Raw genomic sequence first — 15,417 nt, forward strand, 5'->3', positions numbered from 1 at the left:
GTGTTTCTTCCATCGGATTTGCAGTTTACATGACCATATCAATGTTAATTCTGCTTTCCCATTAAAAACAATTGGGCTTATTTTGTTAGTTAATGGCTGACAAAACAGGTCATGAGACCCAGGAGTCGGGCCATGTCTTCCGATCCGAGCACAGTCAGTACTTTAATGGATGTGTGAAACTGGCCTTAGGGTATGTGAACATGTTGTCTTTTTCAGGCAGATTTAGTTTGAAATTTACCTGAAAAATAGCTAAAAACAGCAAAAAAAGAATTAACATATGCACTGTAATGGCAAAATGACTTACTGTTCATATGTTCAGTCTTTTTGTGCTTCTTTTAACCACTTTATGCTTTGAAAGCTGTGAAGCATCTAAAAGATGTGAGGTGATCATTCTTCAAACAGCTTCTGTTTGGAAGCTGCTATCTAGTTTATATATACAGTTAAAAAAGAATCTAGTAGCAAAAGTGCCTCAATAATGTCCAACATGGCGCCAAAGGAGACGCTTCAGTAAAAACACCGCCGGTGTTTTTACTGAAGCGTCTTCTGCTTCAAAAACTCAGATTCTAAAAGTTGCTATTTGGTCATACCCATACAGTAATTAAATCTCAGAAATCTTGAAGGTTATGAACATATTACCAGCCAGTATAGCCACGATATGGTCAGTCTGTCCCTGTTTTAGTTTTCAAATTCATTAACTACATAGCTTTTATATAATACTGTACAATGCCCATACATTAAACTGTATGGGAAGTGGCAATGTTCCCTCAGACCTAAATAATTGAATAAAAAAATCTACTAAATACCTCACAATAATGTGTAACCTATTATCTATAGAGTTTTCCCATCAAGCTACATTGTAATGTGATCATGCTTAGTTTTAGAGAACAATGACAATTCAAATGTAATAGAGAATATTCTTCAGATGAAGAGATCATTCTGGATTATGACACCAAATATATGATACAGACTAATCTTAAAATCTCCTTGTAAGCCTATATATCTGTCATTATCACGCCTTATATTAGTAATGTTACATATTTGATATGGGTAGCATTTTAATGATGAAAGTTTTTGAAACTAAACATAGTGTTTAGGTTTGGTATTTACTGTTTGATTTTTTATGGTATAGTCAAGGTAATTTAGACTTATAATTCTGGATTATAGATGCAATTTGTTTGATAAATGAAATCAATAAGTAAACAGTTGGGAAAAAAAACCGTAATAAGCTAGTTCTTACTCTTTTAGAATACTCCATGCCAACGCATACGTGCACAAGAGAAAAAGGGCGGCAGTAATTGTAATAACAGCTGGAAACCAATTATCAGGATGCCAAAAATATGATGTTCGGACAAGCACAGCTGTTGTCACCTAGAAATAAATAAGGTACATATTAATTGGCTATTTCCTTGTAGAAATGCATATTTACCTATCAAAATGTCATAGCACATAAGGAAAACTAATTATATGGCAGAAATTCATATTAAGATGAAAGATGATTACAGTTCTATAAATCTCTTTTGATTTATAACTTTAGTGCAACTCAATAATGTAAGGATTAGGTCTTCAAAACAGTGCTACACATGTCTGCTTAAATGGTGGTATTCCATCTTAATTCCATTCACTTCAATAGAGCTTTTTCTAGAAAAAAACTAGTCAGGTTTTTCTAATTCTGTACAATATGCATTTTTATGCCATATTATCATGTCTCAGGGGATTCGATCTGCTGACCTGTTTCTTCATGGTTCGTTCGTCTGTCTGCTGAGCTATAAACTTTTCTTTCCTTTCCAAATGCTGATGGTTCCAATTGTCTTTCTTCCCTTGTCTTGGTTTGTTCCTCTCCCCTTCACTGCACTTCCTTGTTGGCTATACTTGTAGGTGGACTTGAGTTTAGGAGTTCTAGTCCTTCAGCTAAGGGGTTTACCTTGCATGGTACTAAACACCAGTTAAATTCCTGCAGTGAGGCAGTTTGTTTTCCTTCCCAGTTGCTTTTCCTTTCACCTTTTTAAGTTTCTGGGAGGATATATTTGTTCCATTTATTTTTGGCTTTCCTTAACTTTCCCCCTCTACCTCGTATGTACATGTTTTCATTTTCTCACTCTAGGTTTTCGTATCTTTCTGCACACTTCCCTCTGGTTCCTCAAGAAGTGTGAGAGAGAAACCCCTCGTTCGCCTTTTAGGGAGCCAGGTTCAAAGTGGTGTTTTTGAGTTTTGAGTGCGGTTAGGGTCTTTTAGTCTGTACAGGGACCAGTTGAGTGTGGGTGCAGCTTCTGCCTGTAGTAGGTCTTTCCTTTCTCCGTTACCCGTGATTGAGCATGTGTTACATTCATGACACATATAGAAATAGTAGAACAACTGTATGCATAAATTCTACTACCTGCTTTTCAATATCGTTGGGTTTGCAGGATTACTACATACTACACCATAGATAAACTGTTGTCAGAGAGCACACCATATACTGTATGACATTACTGATAGAACAACACAATTGTGATATGAACTGTACTTTAAATGATACATTTATTTAAAAAAATCTTATTTGTAAGAAGAGAATATTTTTTTTTTGCCAATTGACCTCCTCCTGGACCTAATATCTTTAGCCTATTATTGGCACTGGTAGCATAGGTTTCCTGTATTGTGCTTATAATACTGAATCCTGCTCTAGCCCATGTCCTCCTGGACCCCACATCTTTATGCTGCATTGGCACTGGTAGCATATAATTCCTATATAGTGCTTATAATACAGCATCCTGCTCTAACCCAACTCTTCCTGGATCCCATATATTTAGACCTGGTATTGGCACTGGTAGCATAAATTTCCTGTATTGTGCTTATTCTGCATCCTGCTCTAGCCCACCTCCTCCTGGACGGACCCCTCATCTTTAGCCTGCATTGGCACTGTCTCATCCTGCCAGCCAGTGCAGCCATGAGACACAATGAGGATCTGGTAGAGATTACTGTAAAGGTGCTATATTTAAAACCATAATTCACTGACCTGCTAGTTATAAGGATATGACCCTAGCTAGGCTCCATTGTTACCTATATTGCTACAATCTGTTCTGAATCCTCATTAACACTGCTTGTTTCACCTTGCTGTACTTCATACTGGGGTTTGTTACATCTATTACTGACCCTAAGCTATCAGCTAAGTACCCTAACCAAAGTTGTGGGAAATGCCCTGTTTACACGAGCGTTAGTGCCCTTATGTCAAGTATTTGTAACTATGATGCTCAGAGTAATGTTGTCTACTGTACTTGAATGCTATTGGGTAATCCATTCATGAGTGTCAAAGAATACGCAAAATATATTAAAAATGCAGAGGCCAACAGTAGCCTTATTAATAGGAAATCATTGTCAGGTTTTAAGTCACAGATTTACTTTATAGCACACCTTAGACTTTGTTTATCGGCTTTTTATTTAAAAAAGCTCTTTGAAGATAATCACCAGATGATAAGAAGATGCCAATGATTTAATGCTAATTAAAACATTCTCACATATGAACACCAGATGGGGCTATAGCACTGTTTCAAGCCAGTCCTGTTTTTTTCCCTAATCTTCACATCCCTTCACAGTTAAGTAAAACAAAGTACCAATATTTAACCTGTAACCTAAATTAATGAAAATTTATTCAAGTACCTACAGTATAAACAATAATGGCTTTACAATTAAGCATTGCATAGACTTTTTTTTTTAATTATTAAAGAATGCTGCCGTTAACTTGGAGTTCACATTTTGGAGTTTTCACATTACATAGGTAAATAGGTTTGAGCAAATTTCACCTGCTATTATCTTTTAATTTAAATACAACTTTTAGACCCTATGCTGCCCGAGGCTTATAGAAATAGCATTCCATCTCCCTAAAGAGGCAACACAGGAATATAACATTTCAACTGTAGCCAATTAAAAAAGCTTGAGACAAACTTCTAAGACTTAATAGACCGTGTGTGATGGATAAAAGAGGGCGTTTTAGCCTATAACTGCAGATTTTATTATGTATCCAAAATGGTAAAACACATAAAGCATAGAGCTGATGCATTTCAGTCCCATGCTTCACTTACTCATTCGGTAGAACATATAAGACACAGAGTTTTCGTGCTTCAGTCTCAGCAGTTCTTAGTCACAGGATAAAACTCCATGGCACAGAACTTACGGTTTTCAGGCTTTGCAGCACTTAGTTATAGTAGGAGTAACACATGGTTTAGATCATTGTGTTGGCAAAAATGGCATGGTCTGCTTTTCTTGCTGTATAGTCTGATTCAACCTCCAACTACAGTGTTGTATGATATTAGATAAGTATATTTCTTTGACAGAGATTATAGCCACCCGAACCAAACAAAGCAAGGAACAGGGTTTCATACAGTTCAAAGTATAGGCTAAAAGTACTTTATATAGCACATGGGTATCATCAAAGTTTAGAAATTAGCTGAAAGTAAAAATACAGAAAAACAGTAACATAGCAAAGCAAAAAGGACACACTTCAGGATGGAAGAAACCAGTCTGCATATGCAAAGCAGCACTAATTCAAATCAGAGTTTCAAGATATAGGTGGTAGTGAGTGAGGTGAACATAGCGCTATGTAAGAAGAAGATTGCATCTAAAGAGAGTGGGGTGAACATAGCGCTATGCAGGAAGAAGATTGCATCTAAGCAGAGTGGAGTGAGCATAGCGCTATGTAGGAAGATGATTGCATCTAAGCAGAGTGGAGTGAGCATAGCGCTATGTAGGAAGATGATTGCATATAAGCAGAGTGGAGTGAACATAGCGCTATGAAGGAAGAAGATTGCATGTAAACAGAGTGTGGTGAACATAGCGCTATGCAGGAAGAAGATTGCATGTAAACAGAGAGGGGTGAACATAGCGCTATGCAGGAAGAAGATTGCATGTAAACAGAGAGGGGTGAACATAGCGCTATGCAGGAAGAAGATTGCATGTAAACAGAGAGGGGTGAACATAGCGCTATGCAGGAAGAAGATTGCATGTAAACAGAGAGGGGTGAACATAGCGCTATGCAGGAAGAAGATTGCATGTAAACAGAGAGGGGTGAGCATAGCACTATGAAGGAAGAAGATTGCATGTAAACAGAGAGGGGTGAACATAGCGCTATGCAGGAAGAAGATTGCATGTAAACAGAGAGGGGTGAACATAGCGCTATGCAGGAAGAAGATTGCATGTAAACAGAGAGGGGTGAACATAGCACTATGCAGGAAGAAGATTGCATGTAAACAGAGAGGGGTGAACATAGCGCTATGCAGGAAGAAGATTGCATCTAAACAGAGAGGGGTGAACATAGCGCTATGCAGGAAGAAGATTGCATGTAAACAGAGAGGGGTGAACATAGCGCTATGCAGGAAGAAGATTGCATGTAAACAGAGTGTGGTGAGCATAGCGCTATGTAGGAAGATGATTGCATCTAAGCAGAGTGGAGTGAGCATAGCACTATGAAGGAAGATGATTGCATCTAAGCAGAGTGGAGTGAGCATAGCGCTATGTAGGAAGATGATTGCATCTAAGCAGAGTGGAGTGAGCATAGCGCTATGAAGGAAGAAGATTGCATGTAAACAGAGTGTGGTGAGCATAGCGCTATGCAGGAAGAAGATTGCATGTAAACAGAGAGGGGTGAACATAGCGCTATGCAGGAAGAAGATTGCATGTAAACAGAGAGGGGTGAGCATAGCACTATGCAGGAAGAAGATTGCATGTAAACAGAGAGGGGTGAACATAGCGCTATGCAGGAAGAAGATTGCATCTAAACAGAGAGGGGTGAACATAGCGCTATGCAGGAAGAAGATTGCATGTAAACAGAGAGGGGTGAACATAGCGCTATGCAGGAAGAAGATTGCATCTAAACAGAGAGGGGTGAACATAGCGCTATGCAGGAAGAAGATTGCATGTAAACAGAGAGGGGTGAACATAGCGCTATGCAGGAAGAAGATTGCATGTAAACAGAGTGTGGTGAGCATAGCACTATGAAGGAAGAAGATTGCATCTAAGCAGAGTGGGATGAGAATAGCGCTATGTAGGAAGATGATTGCATCTAAGCAGAGTGGAGTAAGCATAGCACTATGAAGGAAGAAGATTGCATGTAAACAGAGAGGGGTGAACATAGCGCTCTGCAGGAAGAAGATTGCATCTAAACAGAGTGGGGTGAGCATAGCACTATGCAGGAAGAAGATTGCATGTAAACAGAGTGTGGTGAGCATAGCGCTATGAAGGAGGAAGATTGCAGGTAAACAGAGTGGGGTGAGCATAGCACTATGAAGGAAGAAGATTGCAGGTAAACAGAGTGTGGTGAGCATAGCACTATGAAGGAAGAAGATTGCAGATAAACAGAGAGGGGGGTGCATAGCACTATGAAGGAAGAAGATTGCAGGTAAACAGAGTGTGGTGAGCATAGCACTATGAAGGAAGAAGATTGCAGGTAAACAGAGAGGGGTGTGCATAGCATTATGAAGGAAGAAGATTGCAGGTAAACAGAGTGGGGTGAGCATAGCACTATGAAGGAAGAAGATTGCAGGTAAACAGAGTGGGGTGAGCATAGCACTATGAAGGAAGAAGATTGCAGGTAAACAGAGTGGGGTGAGCATAGCACTATGAAGGAAGAAGATTGCAGGTAAACAGAGTGTGGTGAGCATAGCACTATGAAGGAAGAAGATTGCAGGTAAACAGAGTGGGGTGAGCATAGCACTATGAAGTAAGAAGATTGCAGGTAAACAGAGTGTGGTGAGCATAGCACTATGAAGGAAGAAGATTGCAGGTAAACAGAGTGGGGTGAGCATAGCATTATGCAGGAAGAAGATTGCATGTAAACAGAGAGGCGTGAGCATAGCGCTATGAAGGAAGAAGATTGCATGTAAACAGAGTGTGGTGAGCATTGCGCTATGCAGGAAGAAGATTGCATGTAAACAGAGTGTGGTGAGCATAGCATTATGAAGGAAGAAGATTGCAGGTAAACAGAGTGGGGTGAGCATAGCATTATGCAGGAAGAAGATTGCATGTAAACAGAGAGGCGTGAGCATAGCGCTATGAAGGAAGAAGATTGCATGTAAACAGAGTGTGGTGAGCATTGCGCTATGCAGGAAGAAGATTGCATGTAAACAGAGTGTGGTGAGCATAGCACTATGAAGGAAGAAGATTGCAGGTAAGCAGAGTGGGATGAGCATAGCGCTATGCAGGAAGAAGATTGCATGTAAACAGAGAGGCGTGAGCATAGCGCTATGAAGGAAGAAGATTGCATGTAAACAGAGTGTGGTGAGCATTGCGCTATGCAGGAAGAAGATTGCATGTAAACAGAGTGTGGTGAGCATAGCACTATGAAGGAAGAAGATTGCATGTAAACAGAGTGTGGTGAGCATAGTATTATGCAGGAAGAAGATTGCATCTTAACAGAGTGGAGTGAGCATAGCACTATGAAGGAAGAAGATTGCATCTAAACAGAGTGGGATGAGCATAACGCTATGCAGGAAGAAGATTGCATGTAAACAGAGAGGGGTGAGCATAGCGCTATGCAGGAAGATGATTGCATGTAAACAGAGAGGGGTGAGCATAACGCTATGAAGGAAGAAGATTGCATCTAAACAGAGTGGAATGAGCATAGCGCTATGCAGGAAGATGATTGCATCTAAACAGAGTGGGGTGAGCATAGCACTATGAAGGAAGAAGATTGCATCTAGATAGAGTGGAGTGAGCATAGCGCTATGCAGGGAGAAGATAGCATGCAAACAGAGTGGGGTGAGCATACCACTATGAAGGAAGAAGATTGCATGTAAACAGAGAGGGGTGAGGATAGCACTAGGTAGGAAGATGATTGCATCTAAACAGAGTGGGGTGAGCATAGCGCTATGCAGGGAGAAGATAGCATGCAAACAGAGTGGGGTGAGCATACCACTATGAAGGAAGAAGATTGCATCTAAACAGAGAGGGGTAAGCATAGCGCTATGCAGGAAGAAGATTGCATGTAAACAGAGTGGGGTGAGCATAGCACTATGAAGGAAGAATATGCTCACCCCTCTATGGGATATAACAGCAATATGCTCACCCCACTCACCTAAGCAGAGTGGGGTGATCATAGCGCTGTTATATCCCACAACTTGGGAATCATACAGTATTGTAGTGAGTTGTCATTGTATTGTTGCTGTTTCATTGCTATGCAATAAGATTGGCTCTTTTATAAGTTTTTCCTGTCTGTCTCTCCAGCTATGATGTCAGTAAACCCTACCTTCTTTCTCCTGTGCCTGTTTTGTCAGCCATATTTGTGTGAACATCATCTCTATGCACAGCTCTCATTCAGCCTAGTCTTTTTATATGCTGTAATTGCATAACTACAACATTTCAGCTTGAAAATAAACCTTCATCTGGAATCTTCATATGTACCTACTGTAGTCAAGTCAAGCTATCTGATGAAATGTCTCCGTGTGAGTACTGGTTGATATAGACATCAATAGAAATTATGTCACCAGAGCCCCAAACTTGCAGCCTAGTTATGGAGTCAGAATAAGCAATATGAAGGAAAAAGGCTGTATCTGAACACAGATGGGTGAGCTAGTGCTATGTAGATGAAGAAGATTGCATCTGAACAATATTTCCCAGATTCATTAAGACTGGTGTAGTGCATGACATACTTAATGATGAGCATGTTGGAGTAAGATGTGCCTAATTCAGCAAGAGATACAAGACACTTAGTGAATTAATTGCATTTTACAACTAGTGTACATCTCTGAATGCCTCTTCCAGAAATGTTACTCCAGTCTATGACTGGAGTAGCATTTTTGGCATAATGTACGCCACAACTTTTCATGAATTTGTTGGATGGCTTTACCGTGCCCCATCCTATCCCACCCCACCTCAGCTCCACACACTTTGGCAGAGCCTACCAAAACTTATTTTTTTTGCACACCTTCATTTTGTGCAAAAATGTTGTGATCTTTGAAGTTTTTTTATGGCAGAAAAAACTTCATGAATTGGGCCCTATTAGCTTAACAGATGCAAAGTCATATTAAGGAACTAAAGGAGTAAACAGCACCACCATATATGAATAGGACTCACAACTTTGGACCACCTATTATTTCTCAAAAAATAAGGTATTTTCAATGGAACAGATAAAAAAAGTCTTTTTGAAAATTGAAAAGAAAAGATCACCAACCATTAAAAGATCAACACTATGTTTCTAACTAATATTTGGTTAAATTAAAAGGATTTTAGAAGGATAGAATCCCATGATTTTTTTAAATTAAACTTCTTGTCAATGTAACTTTTCACTATTGTTTTTATACAAAAGACTTTAGTTGTATTTTAAACTTTTTTGACATTCCTGCATTTGGCATGTCAAGACTGATCTAGACTCTTCTGGAGTAAGACGTACCAAATTCATTGAGAGGCAGATTTGGCTAATTTGGAGACAGTCAGAAACTGTATTCTATTAGTGGACTGGAGTATATTTTTGCTAAAATGTATGCTATGCTATTGGCATAAATTATAGTGAATCTGTCAATCCACACTAGGAATTGGGATAAAAACTCTGAAAGTACAACTTATTTTGCACAACTATTCATTGCACAAAAAATTTAGACTTTTCAAATTAAATTTTCTCTTTTAAATTGTTTGATGAGTTCCCCGGAAAGTCTTACTTGCATTGATGTTGGTTTTAGAGTTGCAGCTGGGACGGTAGTAGTCCAGGGGACCACATGTATTATTACAGTAGCAGTTGTAGACAGCTGGAGAGCTTTGTTTCCTCCCTTTTCATCAGTAACTTCAATAAGTAGTTGGAAAACTGTTGGGTCTTGAATGCCCTCAAAAACATTATATTGGAAGTTTTGAGTTGATATTATAGTAGGAAAACCCTCATCATCCATCTCAAGAGTAAAACGATTAGCTTTATTTTCTGGAGACATAAAAAAAAATATATATATATTAATAGCCATTTATTATGGTATGCAGAAAGACCATGATCAGAAATTCAATAGCTGCATTGATAAATGCAGCCTTGAAAATAGATTATCAGTGAGGTTGTTACACACAGCTGGAAACTGCTGTGCATGCGCCTGTCTGTGAACACAGTATGCATTGGAAAGACTTTAGTGACAGTACAATGAAGCCTGAGGGGTGAAGGAGGGGCGTAAGAGGTTTAATCAGAAGAAGGAGTACTTGCAGACAGGAACCTCTTTGGTCCTTTGGGAAACTTGATCGTTTATCTATATAATCAGACTACACTGTGATTAGTCATTGTTCACATGTATGAGGATTGGTAGAAATATGCATCTGTCTTTTGCTAGATTAGATCGACAACTTTTAGTATTTTTGTGTATGGGGCCAGGAACTAACAAGCAGGTAGTTGCTAACTACCTGTCTTTTCGGCACAAGAACGATCTCTGCAGCCTCAGCTGGTGATTCCTCTGCTTCTTTTCACCTTTCGTCAACAGAGCAGCTCCATCTTCTGGTCTGCCCTGGTGATGGGGCACCACTGCCAATGTCATGCTGATTGACAGCTGGCTCTCCGCAGTTAGGCAACAGGGAGCTGGCTCTCAGTCACAATGACATTGGTAGAGACGCCCCATCAACACAGCAAAGTGGAAGAGAAGATGCTGCTCTGTCAATATGTCGTCTGTGGAAGAAATTCCATTAGGAGCTGTCCATGACCCCTCTGAGCCGGCAGAGTAATCTGAGCTAGGCAGGTAATTAGCAACAACATCTTCTTAAAAGTTTTTGCTATTTAATCTGAGAGCAGCATTATATAGAGCAAGAGAACCTGATTTCAGGGATTTGTCACTTATTAGGCTGTGTGTTGTAGCTTCAATACAAGCAGTGTTTTATCAGCAGGAGATTATCATTGCCTGACTAGGTCTCACGTGTAGACAAATCAAGCTACTCTGAGTAACCCCTCCCCACCAATGATTGACAGCTTGCTGACAAAGCACAATGTACATAGGAAGTTGCCAATCGGGTGTGGGCGGGGTTACATATGGCTTAACATTCTGATCACTGCTACATTTAAAACACAGAAAGCAGAGGTTCTCTCAAAACTACAGCAGCAGTCCAGTAAGTCATACTTTTCTGGAATCAGGGTCACTGCCCCTACATCATGCTGCTATCAGATTATATAGAAACAACTGGTTGACAGATTTCCTTTAGCTATAGTGCTCTACATAAAAAGAGAAAAATACACTGAAAGGCTGCAACTGAATAATGGCCGCAGATTGGCTGCAGCGGTCATGTGACATAGCAATGTCATGTGACCATCAAAATGTCACAGGAATAGAGAGTATTTTTTATTTTATGTGACACTTCAGCAGATAAGAAGGTGTTATCCATTAAAGGACAACCTCTAACTAAAAAAGGCGTACTGTATTCCTGTCTAACAGACAATGGAACCCTTACCACTGACGTGTGAATGTGAGATGTCTCATTGTTAACATCTTGCTATTGTGAAGTTAACAAACTTGTGTTCACTATATGTTTGTGCAAATGGGTTTATTCACATATTTTACAAGGAAACTTGAAAATGCTCAAGCTGAGTGTCCATCATCTAACAGGCCCAATACCTCTGTACAGACAGAATCAAAATTATCATGTATTCATATTTTTCTTTTCATATTTGTACAGAATTCAGCAACAGAACCTTTTAATGCCACCATATCATATTTGATCATACCAGGGGCAGATATACCATTGGTGCAATCTGGGCAGTCCAACAGGGGCCCAGCAAGTAGGGGGGCCCAATACCACCTCCAGATTAGGTATAATTGTGTATTATGATGAGTTATTGTGTAAGTGGGAGACTTCTGTAGGTGAATGTTCAGTGAAGCCGAAGTAAACAAACACTGCCATCTAGTGGCCAAAAATTATAAGAAGAGGAATGAAAAAAAAAAGCAAGCATTAGCTGGGAAGTGAATGTGGGTTGCAGGTAGGATGAAAAATCAAGGGGGACAAAGTCATGTGACAAGCTGTGCCGCAGTTAGAAAAAAAATATACCCTGAGGCTGGGGAAGAGGATGAGTAATCGTGTCAGGTCAGATGTGCCCTGCTAACTGAACTGACCTACAGCCCTATTCAAGAAAGTTGGGAACAGCAGGACGGGATGAAGAAGAAGCCCAGATAAAGGCTCGAAGCCTACGCAAAGGAACGGACGATCTTGTGACCAGTTAAAAGCAGGAGGCCTTCTTAAAGGGACGGTCGTGTGAGCGTGAAGTGCAGGAAGCCTTTTTAAATGGACGGTCGTGTGAACAGAAAGTGCAGGAAGTCTTCTTAAGGGATAATCCAGTGAACTGTTAAATGGATATGGACAATCAAGTGAGCACTTGAAGATTCTGATGACCCAGTGGATTGAAACTGGGAGACCTGGGCGACGATATAGAGGACCCGGACTGCACTCTAGGAGACGGAGGAAGCCAGAATGACATGTTGGTGAAGTGACTTGTCAGTATACTATGGCAATAGACTTGTGGTCCTATTGCAGCCATATTTTTAATACAGCCATAGTCTTGAGTCCTGTTCTGTTTTAATATAACATAATATAATAATCATTATCTTACCTGATATTATAGTATAGCTTAGCTGATTGTCAGGTGAGTCCTTATCTGAACACTGTAGGTTTAGTACAGGTGTCTTCCGTGTAGAGTAAATAATTTTCTCATAATAGGCAGGGGAGCAAACAGGAGCCTCATCATTCACATTCTGCAGAACAATTACCAATATCATTTTTCAGAGTACACAGTGCATAAAAACCATATTATTTTGCCTGGCACTGTACGTGAAAATCCTCATGTAAACACAAACCACTTTACTGGAGTTTACACTGATAACCGATACAAGATGAATAATGTATCATGTTGTTTTCAATGATGTGATTTGAAAAGAATACTAAGGATGGGCATGCTTACATTGTGGCACAGATTAATATTTATTTAATGTTGTCGTGTCGATTGCCACCCTCGAACTACATCTTTAACAGATAACAAACACACCAAGCCTAGCCAGGTTTGGAAAATGAATGCATTTAAATGTTCCAAATATGTCGATTCCAGTGTCTGTGAATATTTGTACATATTGGTTTTAAGCCAGTTTAGCATTGCCATGGTGCAAGTGAAGAACATTTTACTCATTCAGTACAACATAAGATCATTTACTGTAGGTCATCAGGATTGCAGAAGGAATTGTAGGAATTATTTACAAGTAAATCACTTATAAAATGCAGCAAGCATAATTTATAATAACCTACTGATAAAGTAAAAAGAATACTAGTAATACAAAGGCAATGAAACAGAAATGTCTACAACTTAACAGGAACCTGTCATTTGATTCATCCTGCCCGAAGTAGAGGCAGCATCAATCAGAGCCTAATTGTATCATTGCAGCCAGGAAGGTTTTTCTATTAAACACTGCAGCAATTAAGAGAAAACATAGTTTGAAAAGTCGGTCAGGGACTATAGGGAGAGACCTGACTAGTCCAGCACTGCCCCTGGTCGATATTTCCACACATGCTCCAGTTAATTGACAGGTCACCTCCTCGTGATTATGCAGAAGTAGAGAAGGCTGGTATGGGGCAGGATGGGGGCCACGCTGGACTAGTCAGATCTTTCCCTATAATCTCCCTATTGCCAGGTTTTCAAACTTTGTTTTATCTGAAATGTTGCAGCATTTCATAGTAAACATACCTGACTGCAACAAGACTTTCATTCTGCCTTTGGTTAAGGCGTGAATTTAGTGTCAGTTTTTATGTGAGACATAAAAGCTGGGGTCTGTAAGAGTTTGATCCGAGTGTCATCTTAGTGTGATCTGATTCTTTCACATGACAGAATCGCACCACAGGTGTGGAGAAGATGGAAAACTTAATTTCTCCATCTTTTCCATTGTCTCTGTGAGCGTACATCGGACTGCACTCAGATGTCATCTGAGTTTTACATGCACCCATAGACTTGTATGGGAGCGCATGGTCTGATTATTGGATACACTCTCAGTTTGCTGCGATTTTTCTCTCATGGCGAATTAGCATGAGAAAAAAAAGTGCTAGTCGGCACTGCCCCATAGTATAACAATGGGCTGAGTGCTATGCTATTCGATAAAACATTGGATAGCACTTGGCCGTGTTATACGCTCATGTGAGCAAGCCCATAGCTAATAAAATATTAATACACATTAAAAGGACATACTGGAAAACATTCATGTATACACCTCTATGACTATCCACTTGGTCTCCGTGGGGCCTCCAGCACAGAGTGCTCCAGAACTTTTGTATGCTAAAATTGATGTAGGTTATATAAATGGCAAGTAACAAAAAGAAACAGCAGCAAAGAATAATTTACTGATATTACTTCTGCCAAATACCATCATACAGAATATACAGTATATCTTTACTCAACAGTTTGTTTATGTCACCTTACATTTCTAAAACATGTTTGTCATTGTTAAATATCAATAAGAATATATATTATTATATTTTCAGTAACACAAACCATGAAGCCACTGCTTGTTCACCTTTTAAATAGCATGAGATATAATGATGGTCAGTGTATTAATAGCCCCATAAGATACTGTATCAAGTTCACAAACAAAAAATTCTCTGATATATCTGATTTGCAGATATTATTAGACACACTCATAGAAATGTCTATCAATAGTTGTGCATGAAGCTTGTAGAAGTATGCTCATAAGGAACTGTTTACACAGATTGGCCGGTGGCACAATAAGACCACTGATCGTTAATCTTGTACCAATCAGCACTCATTTGACTGCCAGTTTACACAGGTAGATTAAAGCAAACGATGAGTATTGTGCAAGCTATATTAGATTGCTTAGTGCGCATAGGCTGCCATTCTTCTCGGCAGTGGGATTTTTGATCAAGTGATTCCAAGATTTCTCTTAGGCTTGTTTACACATTGTAGCCATATTGTGGGTCCATCACTATTGTGGCAAAAAGGCAACTTGGCCAAAATGTGTAAATGTAGCATAAAAATCAAGTGAATTATAATAAAAAAAAAAATGCAATAAAAATGCAAGTCACATTATGCATGCATTTTATTAACCTATCAAGAAGAAAAAAAAAACAATAGAGGTCTGGGAGAGAATAATTAACTGAAAAAAATACCTAAAGTATACAATGCTGTGTTTCTGAAAAACCGTAACAATTAAAAAAAACATTTTACATGAAAGCTGCCTAACAAAATGTTACCTTCATTTCATACATTTCTATTGACTTTCAGCCAACAACTGACTGCAAATAAAAGAAATAATAACCACACAAAATTCAACATTTTGAAGAAAATCATTTGAAGTGACCCATAGTACACTCCTGAACACTGAGATTGCAATACCAAGAAGAAACTGTAGTGGAAGTATGGAAATAACAGAAGCAATAGACAAGTTAATGATATGCAAATAATAAAAAAAATGAAAAACAAATGATCAAAACATCTCAATTTATTCAGTGTTG

The 15,417-nt window shown here is 39.2% G+C and overlaps 1 protein-coding gene across 1 annotated transcript in view; it reads right to left on the reverse strand.

Annotated features, from left to right (window-relative positions):
• LOC141165092 (cadherin-related family member 4-like) overlaps nucleotides 1-15,417 on the reverse strand; it is a 184,882-nt gene that overhangs the window by 23,178 nt on the left and 146,287 nt on the right. The window contains exons 18-20 of the mRNA XM_073650730.1: nucleotides 12,521-12,662; nucleotides 9,621-9,874; nucleotides 1,238-1,368 (exon numbers count right to left, since the gene is read on the reverse strand). Coding sequence (XP_073506831.1) covers nucleotides 1,238-1,368; nucleotides 9,621-9,874; nucleotides 12,521-12,662 — 527 coding nt within the window. The remainder of the gene's footprint in view (nucleotides 1-1,237; nucleotides 1,369-9,620; nucleotides 9,875-12,520; nucleotides 12,663-15,417) is intronic.

Source organism: Phyllobates terribilis, unplaced genomic scaffold (genome assembly GCF_046119375.1).
Source record: "Phyllobates terribilis strain yellow unplaced genomic scaffold, ASM4611937v1 Scaffold_11__3_contigs__length_659146591, whole genome shotgun sequence".
Classification (NCBI taxonomy): domain Eukaryota; kingdom Metazoa; phylum Chordata; class Amphibia; order Anura; family Dendrobatidae; genus Phyllobates; species Phyllobates terribilis.